The sequence below is a fragment of the Epinephelus moara genome, chromosome 5 (assembly GCF_006386435.1).
Source record: "Epinephelus moara isolate mb chromosome 5, YSFRI_EMoa_1.0, whole genome shotgun sequence".
Taxonomy (NCBI): domain Eukaryota; kingdom Metazoa; phylum Chordata; class Actinopteri; order Perciformes; family Serranidae; genus Epinephelus; species Epinephelus moara.
Window position 1 is genome coordinate 28,601,200 of NC_065510.1, and position 18,998 is coordinate 28,620,197.

At 41.6% G+C, this 18,998-nt stretch overlaps 4 protein-coding genes across 5 annotated transcripts; 2 read left to right on the plus strand and 2 right to left on the minus strand.

Moving 5' to 3' along the window:
• Positions 1–1,427: 1,427 nt before the first annotated feature.
• On the minus strand, positions 1,428–4,142 carry LOC126390190 (calcium homeostasis modulator protein 1). Its single transcript, XM_050044366.1, has 2 exons — positions 3,597–4,142; positions 1,428–2,188 (listed from the first exon to the last, which is right to left on the minus strand). Exons 1-2 carry the CDS (start codon positions 4,140–4,142, stop codon positions 1,682–1,684), a joined length of 1,053 nt encoding a protein of 350 aa, XP_049900323.1. The 3' UTR covers positions 1,428–1,681.
• A 2,104-nt stretch (positions 4,143–6,246) lies between these two features.
• Positions 6,247–8,570, plus strand: LOC126390184 (inositol 1,4,5-trisphosphate receptor-interacting protein). Of its 2 annotated transcripts, none has more exons than XM_050044358.1 (2): positions 6,247–6,362; positions 6,640–8,570. In XM_050044358.1, the coding sequence occupies exon 2, from the start codon at positions 6,652–6,654 to the stop codon at positions 8,554–8,556; it is 1,905 nt and encodes a 634-aa protein (XP_049900315.1). In that variant the 5' UTR covers positions 6,247–6,362; positions 6,640–6,651; the 3' UTR covers positions 8,557–8,570. The 2 variants fall into 2 exon arrangements, with proteins under 2 accessions (XP_049900315.1, XP_049900316.1); XM_050044359.1 differs by having other exon boundaries at positions 6,274–6,362; positions 6,644–8,570.
• Positions 8,571–8,945: 375 nt separating this feature from the next.
• On the minus strand, positions 8,946–18,984 carry zp3c (zona pellucida glycoprotein 3c). Its single transcript, XM_050044365.1, has 9 exons — positions 18,875–18,984; positions 11,529–12,170; positions 11,344–11,450; positions 11,093–11,196; positions 9,984–10,167; positions 9,783–9,903; positions 9,623–9,711; positions 9,375–9,448; positions 8,946–9,152 (listed from the first exon to the last, which is right to left on the minus strand). Exons 2-9 carry the CDS (start codon positions 12,078–12,080, stop codon positions 8,983–8,985), a joined length of 1,401 nt encoding a protein of 466 aa, XP_049900322.1. The 5' UTR covers positions 12,081–12,170; positions 18,875–18,984; the 3' UTR covers positions 8,946–8,982.
• LOC126390192 (ras-related protein Rab-40C-like) lies at positions 12,701–18,150 on the plus strand. Its single transcript, XM_050044372.1, has 6 exons — positions 12,701–13,443; positions 13,545–13,605; positions 13,702–13,762; positions 13,849–13,926; positions 14,133–14,355; positions 16,024–18,150. Exons 1-6 carry the CDS (start codon positions 13,290–13,292, stop codon positions 16,323–16,325), a joined length of 879 nt encoding a protein of 292 aa, XP_049900329.1. The 5' UTR covers positions 12,701–13,289; the 3' UTR covers positions 16,326–18,150.
• Positions 18,985–18,998: the final 14 nt, after the last annotated feature.

Consider the following 18,998-nt stretch of genomic DNA (forward strand, 5'->3'; position numbering starts at 1 on the left):
ATGACAACTGCGTGGGGGACAATTTTTTATATATCTCACTCATTTACATTTAATTAAGACTTAGAGTTACACATATGTAAATGCGGGGCCTCTTCAGTGACAGACTGTGAGGTGTCACTACAGTCTATAAGTCAGATCCACCCCTTGCTCCTCTACAGCTCCACCCTCTTGTCCAAATAAGGTCACTTCTGGCTCCAAAAAAACAAAATTGCGTATTCCAAAATGCTAAACTCAAAGCTTCAAAACAGCAGTCCACAAACCAATGGGTGACGTCACGGAAGCTACACCCATTATTTTATGTTGTCTATGGTGGCCACAAGTGTTTGTTACAGGATCATATTAAATGATAAAATGTAGTGTAACAGTAGCGTACATATGGAAGTGCCACAAAGTCTGAAACGGGACTCATTTATGTCAGTTACACAGCATTATCTAGCTAGCTAATGTTAGCTAATGTTAGCCAAAATAAGCTACTGGTCATACCCAGGCTGCCGAAAGTACAGCTCAGCCTTGCAGCCAGTTTTTCCCAGTGGGAAAATACCCTGTTGACCACAAAGCCTTTCCCCATAAGCCTACCATTATAAAAGAGACGTCTGTAAAACTGTTGACAGGACACCTCAAACTGCGAATAAGGTCAATTAGGACTCTTTCTATTATGTATTTTGGATCCATGGAGGTATAGGTACGTCAGGGCCAGCAGGATAAAAACTACTGTGCATATTCAGTGGGCCGAATACCACAGAAGTAAACCCAGAAGCTAGAATTTTTTTTAGCATATGCGCCAAGCGAGCAACTCCACTGGAATGAAGAGGCGTCATCTTGGTGTTCGGTGTCTAGGTATTATTATAAATCTATGGTCATATCAGACAGAGCAAGACTGTAGCAGCAAAACTTATGAGTGTATTGAATTAAGCAGTGAGTGTTTTATTGCTTACTAATTAAAGTCTTGACTTGTAAGAGAAAGATTGTGTTTTTCTTCTATTAAAGGTGATGTAGTCTCTCTTTAAAGCAGAGAGCAGCAAGGGCTGAAAGTGCACGTAGCTCTACTCTTTGCTTAGGCTACATGACACACGTTAACACTTTGCTTCGTGCCCCGGGGTATTTATGGTGTCTCTGCACTGGAGGGCAACACAAACATTCACTAGTGTTAATATATCACGAGAATTCTCCAGTGGGCTGTAATAATGCTTCACTATCAGCCTGATCATATCATCAGCTCTATGTCTGCTGCCTAGAATTTACAGACTTTAGATTTTTGCCAAGCTCTGTCCCTCAGAGAGCTGTGGCACAGTTTGTTTTCAGTAATTCATGACTTGTAGATAAAAATGTTGCGGCAACAGTAAAAACAACAAACAGGTTTTGGGCTACACACCCAGAACTTGACATCTTTTTAGTTAACTGAACTATATGTGAACCAGGAATATGTTAACAGTGTCATTATGCTAACATATTGTGCCATCAGTCAAACTATATACTGCACTGAAATCAATCATTATAATGTAATATAATAATCAATATGATCTGTGCATTGAAATAAATCAACTAATCAACATTCTAATTCAACAATCTAATTCAACTAAGTTTGACAAGTTACTATTACAAAAAGAAACAAAATGATTCCCGAATTGACTGAAAATAAAAGACGAGCCAATCCAAGCTGCTCTTTGTCCTGTTGAACTCTTCAGACCTTACTGTAATACACTGCCCATTCCTTTTTCTCCACCTCATGGGTGTGTCCCTTTACAAATCCATTCGCTGCTCCATTGGCCTCTCCATTCAGTCTGCCCTTGTTCTCACCATCCATTTGGTCCTTTCTCAGAGCCAGAGCTGGCTTACAGGTGTGCCAGTTCCATAAAATTTTATTCATATCATCCTGGGCCCTGATACCCAGAAGCTTGTCTTCGTCGCTTCTCCTCTTCTCCTCGTCTTCATCGTCGCTGTCGCTCGAGTGGCGGTGGTGGAGGCTGCGCATCTCCCCACTGATGTTCTCGAAGTACTGGTGGATGCAAACCTTGGCGAAACTCTTGGCGTGCTCTTTACAGGTCTCATCGAACATTTTGCGCTCAATGTCAATGTAGTGAGACCAGTACTTGGTCTTGAGAAAGGCGGCTTGAGTGAAGCAAGGTCGAATAGCTCGGATCAGGAAGGCTGTGAAGGTCATCATGAGCAGAAACATCCATCCACATGCCTGTAAGATATAGACATTGATAAATGTATTGGTGTGGCAACATGAAGAAAACATACATAGGTGTAGATTTAGGACGCAGGGGACACGTCCCACTCAGTACTTAAATGTGCATTTGTCCCCCCTACTAAAAACATGAAAGTAGCAGAAAACTTTTCATTCATTCATTTTCCGTAACTGCTTATCCTGTTGGGGGTCACAGGGGGCTGGAGCCTATCCCAGCTGACATTGGGTGAGAGGCAGGGTACACCCTGGACAGGTCACCAGACTGTCACAGGGTTGACACGTAGAGACAGACAACCATTCACACTCACATTCACACCTACGGACAATTTAGGGTCACCAATTAACCTGCATGTCTTTGGACTGTGGGAGGAAGCTGGAGTACCTGGAGAAAACCCACGCTGACAAACTCTGCACAGAAGGGACCCCCCCACCCTGGGTTTGAACTAGGAGCCCTCTTGCTGTGAGGCGACTATGCTAACCACTGCACCACCCTGCTTGATGCTTGATGTTTGATGCTCAAAGTTTTATGGTGGACGACCCCCAAGCCCCTGTTCAATATGTGTCCCCCCTCCCAATGTTGAAACCAAATCTACTTCCTTGAAAATACATAGACTCGGACTATATTTTGTGTTTTTGTTCTCGCACAGCAGAGGTCAAATAGTCCAACATGTGACCGAAAAAGCAAATCCAGGAGCTCCCTTACAGTTTCATTGCTCATTAACAGAATCTGTATATCAATAGACTTTTCAGAAGACGTTACTTTTAAGCCTGTATAATTGCCCTTCGGCTGATCAAAGACCTAAATAACAGTGTGGGTGTTTTTTAGATGGATTGAAATAGGTCCCAGTTCCATGAATAATAAATTTAGAGGCTTATCTCTCACTCTAATAAGCGAACGGGAAAACTTCAGTGATCTCAAAGTGCAAGGCTCAAGTCGGGTGGGGAGATTTGAGTTAACTACAGTTTTAGAGGAATAAAGCAGGGAAAATTTAATTTGCTTAGTCATCATGTCCAGTGATGAAGTTGGAGAAGTGCCTGCTGGAAGTGTTTCCAACTTTTGGCCATGCTTACCATACATATGTAAATTAATACTAATCTTTACATTGCAGATGCCCTTAATATTTACAGCTGTGCTTTTCGTACCATGACAAGACTGGAATGAAACAACAACATGCTGTACCTGCCAAGGGTCAGGTGGCAGGGTAGAGGGGAGTTTTACGCGCCCAAGCCCAGGAGCTCATAGTGTCATCATCTGCCTATATTTCTGTTATTCAAACAGGCCATTTACCTGACTTTATAATGGTCTAATTGTCTCCAGGTCTGTCTCTGTCAAAGCATGCCAGCTAATGACCCCTCAGATTAAACACATTCACAGTAAAGTGGAGAAACCAAGTCAGCTGGCTACCTGTGATATACACTTGATGTATCGTGATGCTGCCACTCTTATTTCCTGATGCTCAAATAGATCTTTGCATGGAATCCTCGCCAGCAGTTTTATCTTCTCTGTCTCTGACAGCCCCGTCATCACACTGTAATTCCCAAACCTGTCGATGTCCAGGTTGACGCTGAACGCACAGAGGAAGCTCTTCCCATCCATGAGAGTGACAGACACCCACACCGCAGGTGCTATCAAGGATCTCTGCGTGATTGAGCAAAACATGTAGCGAAGGATTGTTGGATCCTTGCCGCGCTTTCCTGTGGGTCTTTTCCACTCCTCTGCGAGCACTGACACATTATTGTTCAACACAAAACCCAACAGAAAGAACCATATAGGTGGAATAAAGAGCAGTCCAATCCCATAGGTGTAGTTGTACTCTGGCATACAGGGGCAGCTAAACTCAAAGGCAGAGTACATCTGTGCACTGGCTAGTGCCATGATACCACAGATCCCATTCATAAAGGATTCCTGGTTGGACTGGAGGAACTGGAACATCATACGAAACTTATCCATCTTGGGAGATGTGGTGGATCCTTGGTTCAGATGGAATTAAATCTGTGGAGTGAAGTACAATGGAAAGTTTCAAATCAATCAGTGAAACAGCACAGTGACTCTTGAACCAATGTGCAAAAGAAATACTTCACCACCTCCCAAATTATGATTTGTATAGCAATCTGTCGCCCTGTGTTATGTTGAATTTGGAAAGAAAACTTTGTTTTTCTTGCAAGCCTCCACAGGGACCAAAAAACAACACTGGATACAACTAGATAAATGAGACTTTGATTATACTGCACAAATTGTTTGAGAGTTTGTAAACTGATGTTTTGATATTGTTTTACTGTTGTTTAATGTGACCCTCTTTGACTCCAATTCATCATCATTCTGCGTTCACTGTGGAGGTATGTGAGAAAAACAAAGTTTTCTTCCCAAATTCAACATGAAATGGGGTGCGTAATTTACCCAAATGATCATTTGGAGGTGTAGTAGTAGTATTCTATTATATTTGTGTACATTTTACATTGCTTTATATTTGTGTGACAGCACTTTGGTCAATGGCGGATGTTTTTAAATGTGCTATATACACTTGATTTGGTTTAATAAAGTATTTACTAGTGCTATATATAAAACATAAATAAAGAAATATAAGAGATGTATACACACACACACACACACACACACACACATATATATATATATATATATATATATATAGATCCATAGGTCATGAATAAGAACAGTAACAACAACAAGAGGTCTGCTTAATAAGTCACTAACAAAGGTCCAAGAGCTTCTCACCTTCTAATAATCCTATAGCAAAATGTAGTCATCATTTATGTGTAAATAACTTATTAATACAGGGTGCTTACAATAATCTGAGGCTTTTAATAATACATTAAGTTGTTTATAAGTTTTGGTTGAGATACTCGGCAGCCTTTTTCCAAAAAATTGGAGGCTCAAGAACCAGATAAACTTTAAAATACCTGACAATCCAAAAGTCATTCATATTAATGGCTTAATACTGTCATATAAAGCTTTATTTACCGTTAATAAAGCTATTATAAACCCTTTATAAAGAGTAACTTATTAGAAAGTGGTGTTAGAGTCCTATATACTCGTGGTGAACTATGACTTTTCTGCTAAACCATCACACACAAACACTTACCTGTTTGCTTCAGAGTGGATTCACAGAAGAGGAAAAATTCATATGATGACACTGTCCATGGTAAATAACTTGCCTTTCTTTAAACTTATCAGACATCGTAGCTCTGACTGACTGAAAGGTGTTTCTCGAACTCTCTGTGGTGATGTTCAAAGCCGACCACATCATCTGCCATCAGGCCCCGCCCTCCACAGGTGTTTAGAGTGATGTAACAAAAGATTCTCATTCAATGCATATTTCTCAAAATTGAACAGTCGTCAGACAACACTTCTCCTTTTACAGTTCATATGAATGTTTTTCTCTTACTTATATAAATGTAGTATGTGTTAGTGTTAACTTAGGTTACCTGAACCTCAGGGATGCAGTGCTTTTCACAGATAGTCAGAACGATTCAGACATGCAAAAATGGTCTCCAACCATTCAAATATCCGTGGCTTTGGCTGGAAAAATTTGGTTGTTGTATAAGAGGTGAAGGGTGAATGTGTTTCCACTTGTTTAATCAGGTAAAATAAAGCAAGTGACAATAGCTTATTGTCTGCAAAATATGACAACTATTAAATCTCCAAGGGATTATTAGTTAATTTCACATAGCCCTTTGAACTCAGCTGCACCCAGTGAATGAGGCAGAGCTCGACAAACCAGTTAGAAGCCCACAAGAGGATAAAAGGCAAGGGCCTACTCTCTCATTCATAGACACAAACCATCTTCAACACAGTAGCCTAGTATATGGTTCACTGCTTGGTCCTTCATAACCTGATATAATGTTTTGTAAAGGTTTATAATCCACTCAGTTACTCAGTAAATGGTTCACTTCTGACACTTCTGACTGTGCTGTTAAACTTACAGGAAGTCTGTGCTATCTGTTTTCTTCTGCGTATTGCGAAGGAAAGTGTCACAGCAGAGCACATGGGCAGGGTGTGCAGGAAATAAGTCATGACAGACAACCTACAACGACATCTAAAATAGGAAGAGATCACTGAGCCTGTGCAAGGTTAGTCTCTTGCTTCCTCCTTTGTACCTATTCACACATTACCGGAACGTTGCAAAGCTGAAATAATTCATCACTTCTTTTGGTGCGTATTCTTGTTCTTCTTCTTTAATGTTAAGTGCAGTAATAAATTGTGTTTTCTATACAATTTTATCACAGAAATGAGTAAAGAAGATGCTTCAAGGCCATCGAGGAAGTGACTTTTTCTAACTTGGCTTGCATCATTATGAAATTTGCCATCAAGTATTTTTCATGTAACCTAAAGATTTCTATTACATCTTTTGTTCTGACATATTTCAAAAAACACTAATGCATTTTTTCAAATTCACTAAGATTATTTGTGTCATTTGACTTATTCACAGACAGTATTGAAGATGCAAGATATTCTGCTGCGAGTTTGTGTGCTGGCTCTGGGTCTCCTAACGATGGATGACCCCGGGTTTGAAGAGTGGGATGATACTGTCACAGTGGGCATGCAGAAGCATGAAGACAGGCTGCTAAGAGGAGGAGAGGAACTGGACCACCAAATGACACCTGTCAGTGAGGAAATAGCAAATACTGACGATGGTGGGCCTCTGGATGACGTAAAAAACATTCAGTCTGATCAACATGCGACTGGAAAAGATAAAATGTCAACCTTAGGAGATGTGGCTGTCACCAAACAAGATTCAGAGGAGGATGATCACAAGTCATCAGGAGGGGGACATTTTACGGCAAATTCAGATCCAAGCCAGCCACAAAACTCTGATAGTGAACCTGAGACTGTTCTGAAGACTTCCCAAACTGACCATGAGCAAAATGGAAACATAAAGAGTAAACAGGGAGACAACATCCAGACCGATGGCTCCTTTAGAGACCCAAGCAGACCACATGGGCAACAAGGAAAACCTGAGGAGAAGATGCTCAGCTCCAGCGAGAAAACTAGGGGCCGTGCTAGTCTTCTCTTTCTCTCAGAAAATGGAACTTTAGTGAAGGCCATCACTGACTGGGATTTCCTCTGGTACATATGGAACACACTCTCCATCATTTTCACAATACGCTTCTTGAGGAAATACCTCAGGAGGAATTCCCAAATGAAACAAGGAGAAACCAGGGCCTTCGCTGTGAAATGCTCCGCAGCTGAAGTACTGCTACCAAACAGCGACACTCTGCAGCGATTTCATTCTAAATGGATTCAAATCTCATCCAGTAACAAGTGGAAAGATTTTTTGGAAGGGTTTGCAAACGATCTACTGGAGGCCATGAGGACTGTCTGTGATAGAAATGACGGTATGGTGATTGAGGACTTTCAGATGGTGGATGCATGTGATATCATCGTCCCCTTTGCCCCACCTGATCCATATAGTTTCCAGCATCTGCTGTGCAACTTTCAGGCGAATGACCTGCTGCCAGATATGCAAGTCTGTGGTCAAATCAAACTGGTGAAAAATAAGAAAATCCAAAATGGCTGCCCCTGTCAGTCGCCTAATTCAGATGATATGGTGTGCTTGCTGCACTGTGAGAGTGAGAAAGTAAAGACAAAAATCACTGATGCTTGTGATGACCTTCTTTGCATGAAGAAGTCCTCGTTCCTGTCCAAATCACAGGTCACCAGATGGTTTCAGAGCACTATCAAACAAGCATGGGATCAGATTTCACATAAGTACGAGTTTGAGCTGAACATTCGCTACATGGGTGCTCCAGGTGCTCTGGTAGTTCGGTTCAGATCAGGGAAGAAGATAAGCTTCAATATGAATCCTGTGGTTAAAGTCAACACAGATGCTCATTTCTTCATTACTCCTGGCTCCCCAAACAACTTGGATACTTTCTGGGCGCTCTCCCTGACCAAGTATGAAGATCAGTTTTTAGAGCACATCTCTAAACGCCTGCCTAAAGACTCATGCCACAGTCAAACTCTTGACATTGCACTTTTCCTCCACAAGAGACAGACAGCATTGTCAGGAGGGAGTGAGCTCAAGGAGTTTCATTTCAAAATTGCACTAATGCATCTGCTTCTGGCCAAAGACCCATCACAATGGAAACCCAGCTATTTGGCTTGTAGGCTACGAGACTTACTGGTCTTCATGGAGAGAAGCCTGGAAAAGAAGCTGCTGCACCACATTCTCATTGGGAACCCTTTAACCCGGAGGGTTATTGAACTTCCTGCTGAGTTTACTCAAGCAAAGGCTGTGAATCTCTTCCATCCCCTTGTGGTACATAACTGCATCTACAGAAGTGCTGTGATGCATTTCCAGGAAATGCTAAGAAATGCACACATGCTTATACAGGATTATGTTTAGTGCAGGCAAGGAGGTCAATTGTTCAACTGAAAGGTCAGTTGACTTGTGCAGTTTAAATTATGGTTTTAAGCTCTATTCATGAACTTATTACATACAAGGGTGTGTTTCTCATCATGGTAGGAGATGTGAAACAGGAGTTTAGGGGGCCTCTGACAGAAAATTTTGAGTATCAAATTCCTGCAGTCTAGTCAATTTTTGCAATTTGCTTTTCTGCATCCATGTATGGTTGAAATGTCTAGTCAGTATAATAGTCCCTGTTACTGTCATGTTTTTGTTGGACAAATGCACATGTTCTAAACATGACATGTCCCCTGCAACCACCCCTGAAATCTACACCTGTGACTTCATGAAGAAGCCACATTGCAATACATCAGTACAAGGTGAAATTTTATTTTAAAACTTTGATCATTTTCACATCAATTTCTTTTAGTAATCGTGGTCCCAGTACTGTAGGAAGTCTTCGTGTTCTGCCATGTCGAGATCGTCCGACCTGAATGTGTGGGAATCTGACAATTTCATCCGAGGCTGAACCTCAAATCCGTCTCTGCTGCTCATGTCGACCTTCCAAGAGTGACTGGAGATCATATTCCTAGAAGCTGTTGAAAGATAATTTGAAAACCTTAAAATTTGTAATTTACAAATTAAGATTCTGGAAAACCATCATTGTCAAAGGGAAAAGCGCTTTGTATTTACAGCAATATTTGTACATGACAGCAAAATGCTTTATGAATTAATGCCCAGGTTAAGATCATTTAAAGTTACTGTCTCATACTGCAAGATTTCCCTCATGTCTTGTCACACAAGAAGTTGAAACTTACACTTCGCCTTTGCTGAGGAACAGGTTGAGTCACAGCAGGTGCACACAGAGTCTGGACCGAACAGCGCCTTCCACCTAAACAATAAACAAAGTCATCAGGTCTTGAAATTCGAGATGGCAGGCTTAATGAAACAGTTGTTGACAAAGCCTAATTTTTGCCATTGAGCACACATGAAACCATCTTACAATACCCTCAAAAGCAAGCTACATCCACCTGTGCATGGTTTACTTTAGCCAGCGTCAACTCACTTTTTGGTAGCCGCATCATAGTTGCAAGCCTTTGAGGTCGGAGTTGGAGCAAGTTTGCCCATAGAGATATCACAGTGCATGTAGAGTTGCTGAAAGACATTGATTTCAGTGTTAACATTTAATTTCAAATTAGAGCTGTGCCACTTGTTCTTGACAGTACCTGTGATGCAGAGGAAAGCTTCTCCTTGAAAATTAAGGCGGTCACCCTGAATTTCTGCGCCATCTTTGAGGAAGTAGGGAGGAACTTCGACTGTGCACTCATCTTGCCTTCAACCATACATCTGCAATCAGATAATATGCATGTTTACCGCCAACCACCAAATGACATGCCCATCTTAATCTGAAATATTTCAGATCTCACCCATAGTTGTCAATTAATGCATGTTTAGGACTCGAGTTGGGGTCTGCAGAGGCTGTCATGAAGCACTTGTTGATGTACCCCTGCTGATCTCCAGACATTGCACTGCTGCTGGGTTGCTTGGCCTCGAAGTACATTGGCTGGCCCAGAGTGTAGGTTTTGGAACCAGTGATATCATTTCCTGATGCTGTGGCAAAGTAAGGAACATCAGTCACTGGACAATTTTAGATATTTAGAAATTAATCAGGCTGCTACATTTGTTTGCTTTGAAGTGGGATTACAAAAGCAGTGTGAAACATGTTTGTAGAAATATTTGATCCCTGCCTGAGCTCTTAATCTAAATACATAGCAATTAATACCTGAGTGTGTGGTACATGCCATAGTATTGAATGCTTATTTTGCACACCTTTGAATGCTAAAGGGCAGATTACAGACCTTGCTGTGGTGCATGGAAAGTGGTTAATAAAAGAATTGAATTAACAAGTTTCTTCTGCTTTATTTAGCTCTGCATTTTGGTGCCAATGTGCAGGTGTGACTTAAGCTCAAATGAAGCCGCCAATGAAGTCAGTGTCCCATAAGCTTTGAAAGTTTTTCCCCTAAAATCAAAACTGGAGAATGGATGTTAAAATTCCCAAATTACTTGCTGTTTTCCAATTGAACCAATTTCTATCACCTCAGATGTTGATCCTGCTCTTTGTCCACATTTTAAGCTGCCATTTACATAACTGACTGAGATCGTACCATCTGTACTAGTGTTTTCCAAACCTGGAGTACCCCTTGTTCTGCATGTTTTATGTCTGTCCCCTGCTCCAACACCTGATTCAAATGATCAGCTCGTTATGAACCCCTGACACTGATCATTTGAGTCAGCTGTGTGGGAGCAGCAAGAGATTCAAACCCTGTAAGACAAGTGGTGCTCCAGGAGAGGTCATGGAAATGCTGATGCATATTACTTACCCCATTTCTGTCCAAAATGGGAATCTTTTGAGCAACACATTTCTAGCCAGGTCTAGTTTAGATACTGTGCATTTGCAAGAGCCTAACAGCCTAACATGGTTAAATGAATCCAAGCAGATGTTCAGATCAACTCACATTTACAGCAGGAAACATACCGTCTTGAGGAGTAAGGGTGAAGCCATTTTTCGGTTGGAGTTTTTTTGGAATGGTGCCTCCCTGTACTTTGGGATAGAAGCCGACTTTGTATGAGTGAAACAACCTGCGGTAGTCAAGAATACAAAAATGATTAACAGCAATTATGACATGTGAGAGCTAACATTAAATGCTTTAAAACATTAAGATAACTTAGACCTACAAGTAAGCCTGTAGACTAACTAAAGAAACCAAGTTTAAATTTAAATCTTACCTGGGATATTTACACTCCACAGTAAGGTCAAATGGCATTTCTCTTAAAACTTCTGTGGTTGGATTGTAGTGCAGCGGAACCTTAACTGTACGATAATCTGTTTTACTCTGAAAAAAACATTTGTGTTGTGGTTTGTTAAAATGAGGCAGTTTTATGAAAATAGACAAATGAAGACTTTCACCAACCTCCTTGATGAATCCACAGTCAGTTGTCAGAAGGTACAGCAGGTAGTAATGAGCTTTGGTCCCTTGGTTAACAGCACACTTGCCTAGCTTCAAATATTTGTATGCCCTGCTTGTCTTGAAGACCTCTCTCTTGAGTCTTACATACATTCTGTCAACATGGCACAGGACTTCTACCACCTTTGATCTGGCTGTATCTCTAGCTGCTGAAGTAGAGGGGGCAGTCTTACGCAACCTCTCTTTGAGCCAGTCAGGGAGGGCTCTGGCACCTTTCTCTGGCTTGAAAGCCTCTTTCCGGTCTTCAGCGACTGACACAGCCAGATACTCAGGAACTTTCTTTGCTTCAGGTATTTGTCCACTACCTGATGAACTCCTGAAGAGTTTGCTTTCAGGTGCAAGGGCCTCTGCCATTTCTTCACCTATGACTGCCTCCATTCTCTCCCACTCTTGTTCAGGGTCTGGGACAAACAGGCCATACCCAGCTCCACCTCTGAACTGATAACAATAGGCAGAACAGAGCAGCAGTAACAAAAACCCAGCATGCCTCAGATCCATTTTCACTCCAGCAGCTGCCTCCCACTGAAGCTGATCCCCTCACCTCAACAGGTTGGATGTGAGAGTGGTGTTTCAGCTGGCTTTTATATCCTGCAATCAAGCAAGATTTCCAACAGCTGCTGCAAATGCCAACTGACATCAACTAACTTTGCTAAATAAAAAAGTACATAACATGTTGGGATTCTTTTTTTTTTCGTTATAAGAATGCTGTCTGGGGGAAAGAAAGGAGATATTACTTACACCACTGTACAGATAATAATAATAATGATTAAAATAAAATAGAAATGAATAAAAGCAAGGGTCATATTGGTAAGAAACTTTATCAAGCAAACATCTCTGGGTAAATCTTAGCCACCGACATGGATTTTTTATTGTGACAACTTTAGGAGCCTTAAAATAACTTTCAATTTCATTAAAAACAGAACTTAAGAAATTTAGCTTTATGAAAATGAAAGCATGATTAATCATACGTACACATTTCCTATTACATATGAGATCAACTGAATTCAAAAGACTGGTTGGATTTAGAAAACTTGGGCTTGTGATATTAAATTCAGCAAATTAAAATAAATGTAAATAACATGTTGGGTTTCTTTTATTTTGTAATTCAAACCCGGATGTTACGCAGCGAATGATGTCAATACCAGGAAGTTCCAACACAGTCCACTTGGCTAGACGCTGTGCTCGGAAGCTAAATAACCCTCGTTGGTGGATTTCTTTATAATCAAAGCGGAATTATCGCATTTGTTTTGGCAGAGTATCGTTTTATGTGGGAGTAAAAAGACGCGTGTTGAGTTTGTTTCATCTGTTTGTGCCAGAATGCGCTATTATCTTTATCGTTGGTGTTAGCTGGCTAGCTAACAAGCTAGCTAACAGCTAGTTAAGGTTGTTTTGGTAATTAATGTGAACATTAACGTCACATCGGCGGTGTCTGCACTCAGCTTCCAGTGCGAATAACCTGCATTGAACGATTTATTTGATATAGTCCAGACGAATCAGGAAATATTGTATCTGTTTGAATTTATAAAGTGTTGAGTTAACGGTTAATGTAATTCGTGGGTAGTTAGCCAGCTAGCTGGTTAGCTAACGTTAACGTCAAACGGCGCTCGCGCAGCCCTACCTACCATTGTTGGGGACCGTCTGGTTTGCCCCTTGCCCCGAAAAGTGGACGTCTGGCGAGCTTAAAAAGCTCTCTGTGAACCGGACCCAATGCGTGGGATGATGGGGACCCAGAGTAGCCCCGTCAAGAGTTACGATTATCTCTTGAAATTTCTTTTGGTGGGAGACAGCGATGTTGGAAAGGGGGAGATCTTGGAGAGTTTACAAGACGGATCAGTAGAGGCTCCATATGCCTACAGTAGTGGTGAGTAACCATCTCTGCTTTGGTGCAGTTGTTTTGAAATTGATCAAAATGCCTGGCTGGCCAACATTCAGTAACTTTGCGTGGATTGTTTGTAATCTCAGGGATTGATTACAAGACCACCACAATCCTGCTGGATGGGAGAAGAGTGAAGTTAGAGTTATGGTGAGTGTTTTTAGCAACATAGAATAATCACCTCAAAAGCATGACCTATAGCATGTTGATGTACTTAATGTTCGTGCTCATGTGTGTTTGTAACAGGGACACATCAGGGCAGGGAAGATTCTGCACCATCTTCAGGTCTTACTCCCGTGGAGCACAGGTGACGACTAAAAGAGTAACTTTTGTATTTGTCCTTCATTATGTAATTCTTTATATATGTCAACATGTTTGGCTTTTATTCCACAGGGCATCCTGCTTGTGTATGACATCACTAACGGCTGGTCGTTTGATGGCATTGACCGCTGGATACGGGAAATTGATGAGGTAATCCCATTCAGTCCATTTCTGGTAGACAAAGATGTACAGGAAATGCATAGGGAGGGAGTATATCCTGTGTCTATATCCTTGTATCCCTGAGAAAGAATGTTGTGTATGAGTTAGTGTAGTAGCTTTTAGTAATCCTGTTCAAGAGATATTTGGCAACATTTCCTAAAAGCAGTTTTTATTTCCACATTGTCTTTTTCCATCAGCATGCCCCGGGTGTACCCAGGATCCTTGTGGGGAATCGGCTTCACCTGGCTTTTAAGCGGCAGGTGCCAACAGAGCAGGCGAGGGCTTATGCAGAAAAGAACAGCATGACTTTCTTTGAGGTCAGTCCGCTGTGCAACTTCAACGTCATCGAGTCCTTCACAGAACTTTCACGCATTGTGCTGATGAGGCACGGGATGGAGAAATTCTGGAGGCCAAACAGAGGTGAGCTGGTTAATATTTGTTGAATGCTAATTCTGTCAGATGAAGAGTGAAAGCTTTTTTTCTATCGTGGAAAAGGGTCAGTTCTTTAATATGATAAAACAAATATTGCAAAACTTTAAAGGTATTTTATGCAGGATTTTCCAAAAAAACAAAAACATACAAACTCATATAGAAGCAATCCATCTCAGGCATTACTTATCACCGACTAGTGTGTAGTGATATATTTTTCTGTTCAGGCCCTCCTCCTATATTTTCTTATTCTCTGTGTTAGGAACATTTATGGGCGTGTACCCCCTCCGCGCTCAGGTGAGGTCGAGTCTTTATAGACAGGTAGTGACCAGGTGCCAGACTGTAAGCAGCAGGCATCCAAGAGACACAGGGCCCGTAAAACGCAAACATGGCACAGTGAAACATAAAAAATGAGAGTGAATCTGGGGTTGACTTTTACTTTTACTTTCACTGGTTGAGCATGTTTATAAACTGTAACTGACAATAATCCTGCATAGTATACCAAGTTTTATTTGTCCAGAATATGAGATACGCACTTCTGAAATTTCCCCTGTCACCCAAGTGCAATGGATATGAATTTAATGCCACCAGTACTCTTCAAAAACATTTCAGAGCTGCATTTGACAAGCTCAAACCGGAGGGTCGCCTGTTCGAGTCCCCGTCCGGACCAAATACGGAGCGTGGACTGGTGGCTGGAGAGGTGCCAGTTCACCTCCTGGGCACTGCCGAGTTGCCCTTGAGCAAGGCACTGAACCCCCCAACCGCTCGGGGCGCCTGACCAAGGCAGCCCACTCACTCTGACATCTCTCCACTTTGTGCATGTATAGGTCCTGTTTGTGCATGTGTGTGTCTTTCAGACCTGTGTGTAATTGACAAGCAAGAGTGAAAAAATTGAATTTCCCCTCAGGGGGATTAATAAAGTATATAAAATTAAATTAAATTAAATTAAATTAAAAATTAAATTAAAATCAAAAGCATTGTGAATTCCCAGAAACAGTTCTCCAACTGCTCTTGAGAGTAATGAAATATTTATATCTGTTGATGAGTTACAACTTCAAGGTACTTTGCAATGCCAAGTTTAATTAAATGGCACTTGAGAATCCTCTTAGCCTGTTCTGAAAAGAAATTCCTATTTACAAAGATGCAGCCTCTGTAACTTGTTGTAAAAATTGTATGTTTTTTCCCTTACAAAATGGCATGAACCTGTAAATGTCACATAGTGGAACTACAGATCATCACCATAATCCAGTTATTTAAATCTTTAAGATCAATACATTTTTCTTTTTTCTATTTTCCTACTGGACAAAACAGATGAGTGAATGTAAGATATTTTCAACTTCACCTTGTGAAGGGACTGAAAATAAGGAAGAGAAAAATGCACTGAGTTAACAAAAGAAAAAATAAATAAAGATAACATGTATAAAACAACAACAAATTTCTAGTGCAGACAGTTAGAATTGTGCAGGGGTGAACATCTTTATCTGGCAGAGGGCATCAGCTTGGTCTCCACTTTTGTTGTGACGTCCAGATAGTGTATGGATGCACTGAAAAGATGCGTTGAAAAGTGTTGTGGATGTCTCACGCCTGCAGTTTAACTTGAGGTAGTATTTGACATGACATCTAGTTGTAACATCCATGATCTCTGCTCTTGTTCCACAGTCTTCAGCCTCCAAGATCTGTGCTGCCGTTCCATCGTCTCCTGCACACCGGTGCACCTTATTGACAAACTGCCCCTCCCTGTGGCCATCAAGTCCCACCTCAAGTCGTTCTCCATGGCCAACGGCATGAACGCAGTCATGATGCACGGACGCTCCTACTCAGTGGCCAACAGTGCGGCCTCGGGCGGTAGCGGCGGCGGAAGCAAAGCCAACAGCTTGAAACGCTCAAAATCCTTCAGGCCTCCACAGAGTCCCCCAAAGAGCTCGTCGTCATCCTCTAAGGGGAACTGTAAGATTTCATAGTGACGGAGTGGACCAGTGGTTGCCCCCATGGGCTAGTGTTAAAGGTGTTGTTGCTCCAAAAGGTCATGAGGCCGTGGAAGAGCACGGAGAGAGCCACCAGCATTCTTCACCAGAAACGGATATAGCTGTGAACTTACAGTGACCTTTGGGAACTGGCCTGGATGGTTGGATTGGTTTCTGTACTCTTTGCGCTTGCTGGTGCCATCTTGTGGATGTCCGTTTACCTGTACCCTTGACTACGGAGGCTCACAGTGATCAAGTAGAACAAGATTTCCCTGAGACCAACAGATGTGAATGGATTATCACTCAACCTGTTAACACTACAAATGAGTGGAGGGACATTAGCTAGCTTTTTAATATGGAAAAAGGATGGTTTATTGTATTTAAAGTTGTAAATATGCTGTATGTGCTTGTTCCTTTGGTCTGTGTTTGGTGATTGGTCTCGGGGGGGAACTTCTTATGCTTGTTTTGAATGTTCTGGGAGACCTGTTTTGGTGTACAACTTGTTTGTGTGTCTTATGCCCTTTTGTCTACCATGGAAAGCTCCCTTTGCAACGTCTAGGGTGCGCTCCTTATTTAAAACCCACATTAGTTATATTTTAAACAAGACTGGCTTATATTGAATGTCATGAGAAGAGCATGGCAAGTTTCCCAGACAGACTTGTGCTGGATTTAAGAAAAATAACAAGACCATTATCCATCAGAAAACATTCTTAGTCTAGATCTACTCAAGCTGAGAAACTTGTCTAGCTAAGTTGTTTTGAAGACTTCCAGTGGTGCCCCTTTAATTTCTGCCCAAATGAATTCACCCTCTATCCTCCATCAGTCATCGGTTTGAACATCTGTTGACTTTCTCAGGCCAGTTTTGCCCCAAATCTAATATTCTGAGTCGCACTCATCGCTCTAACTGGTTTAAACCGACCGCATGATCAATTTAAATCCATCAACATGACTTGGTGCTGATGGGGAAACCTTGTACAAACTCAGATTGTTTGTTCAGTCGTGGCGTTTTGCCTTCAGAAAGCGCTGAAACAGTGTCTCTGTTCTTAACAGGAATTTGTAAACTCACCGGGCATTGGTGAGAGGAGTTTTTAATTTGAATTGCTTTTTGGATATTTTATGTATATGCAATGTATTTATGAATGTAAGACAATATTCATCTGCGACTTTGCTGTGGCCATGTGGTAATATGTGGGACTTTAAGAATCAGAGGTGGAAAGATATTGGGCACATTTGCTGTTGTGGTATTTTTATTAAGCGTTGAGTATTTGTACTTTTGCTGCCTAAGTTTATCTTATTTTCTGACCCTCATAAAATGTATGTATAATAGGAGGGGTCGGTCATTTTATGGTGGAGAATAGTGTAATGTCAGATGAACTTGAAGACTTCATAAAGGGCACAGGAAATCAGAAAATCATTTTTTAAATCAGAGATAACTGGTGATTTCTTTTAATAACTGAATAAACTGCAGAAATACTTTTATTCAGATACAAATTCTCAGTTGTCTTTCCACCTCTGATTACCATGTGCTGTATTTCCACTTAAACATTCCCAGTGTCATGGCTACATGTCTGTGATACTGTCATGGAGGGCATAAAAAATTGGTGCATGTTTTCCTACCGGCGCCTGTTTTGTGTGGTGTATTGAGGCCAGTCCAATGGGCTCACACGACATTTAAAGCACTATAAACGTTTGATAATGATTGTTGCTATCAGAGCTGTGTGTCTAAAGGTTTGGATACGGGATGAGTTATGATTTTGTCTCCACTGAAAACAGACACCCAACCAAATAAAGGGTAACGCTATACACGGTTGTGTTTCCATCATCTTGTGCGCCATGCTGCTTTGATTTTTTTTCATTCATTTATCAAGGTCATTGTGGGGGAATTGTGGGAATATTTTTGTACCCATTGTCCAGTTCGGGGCCGCCGGTGCCCAAGTGCAATAAAACCCGTGTGTGAGTGGGGGGTGCTGAATTGATTAGTCGCTCTCTCGGTATTGGCCAGTTTTGGATAACCGGCGCGTCGCCGCAGCGCATGAATGCAGCGCGGTCAAAAGTCAGCTAAAGGTTGCAGGGTCACTTGCAATGAAAAGATGAGGGGTGCTGCTTCTCATCGCCTCGGAGCTGCGCCGGGACAAAGATGAGTCGCACACTATTGAAAATGTGGCGCTTTACGCCTTCCCACCTGACCGAGGCATCTCTGAGCTCCGTGTGAATGAGGGACGGTGCTAAATTGACCGACGTCTAGACAAGAAGGACGTAAACAACATGTTTTGCTAGACATGATGCGACACGCCCCGTGTTTGGTTTCCACGCTTTCAGCCTTGCGCTCCAGCACTTTTTCTTTTACAATCTACTCTTTGGTTTGCGCAACTAAACTAATACGCGCACAAGTTTCTACTGCGTAAAACATCTGGACATGTCTCAAAAACCAAGAATTAAAATATAACCTACAACTGCAACAACGGAAAAAAAACAGCTCATTACCTCATTTATGAATGACACCTCTATAAATTCTGTCTGGACACATTTAACGTTGGATTTCTCACCGGAATGTGTAGCTCCGTGCGCACGGTTGTTGGGACAGCTTGCCACCACGGCCCCACGTTTTGCTTTGATGTTTTTACAATGTTTGTCCAGTTGCTTAGCGCATGGTGCTGCTTCATAAGAGTT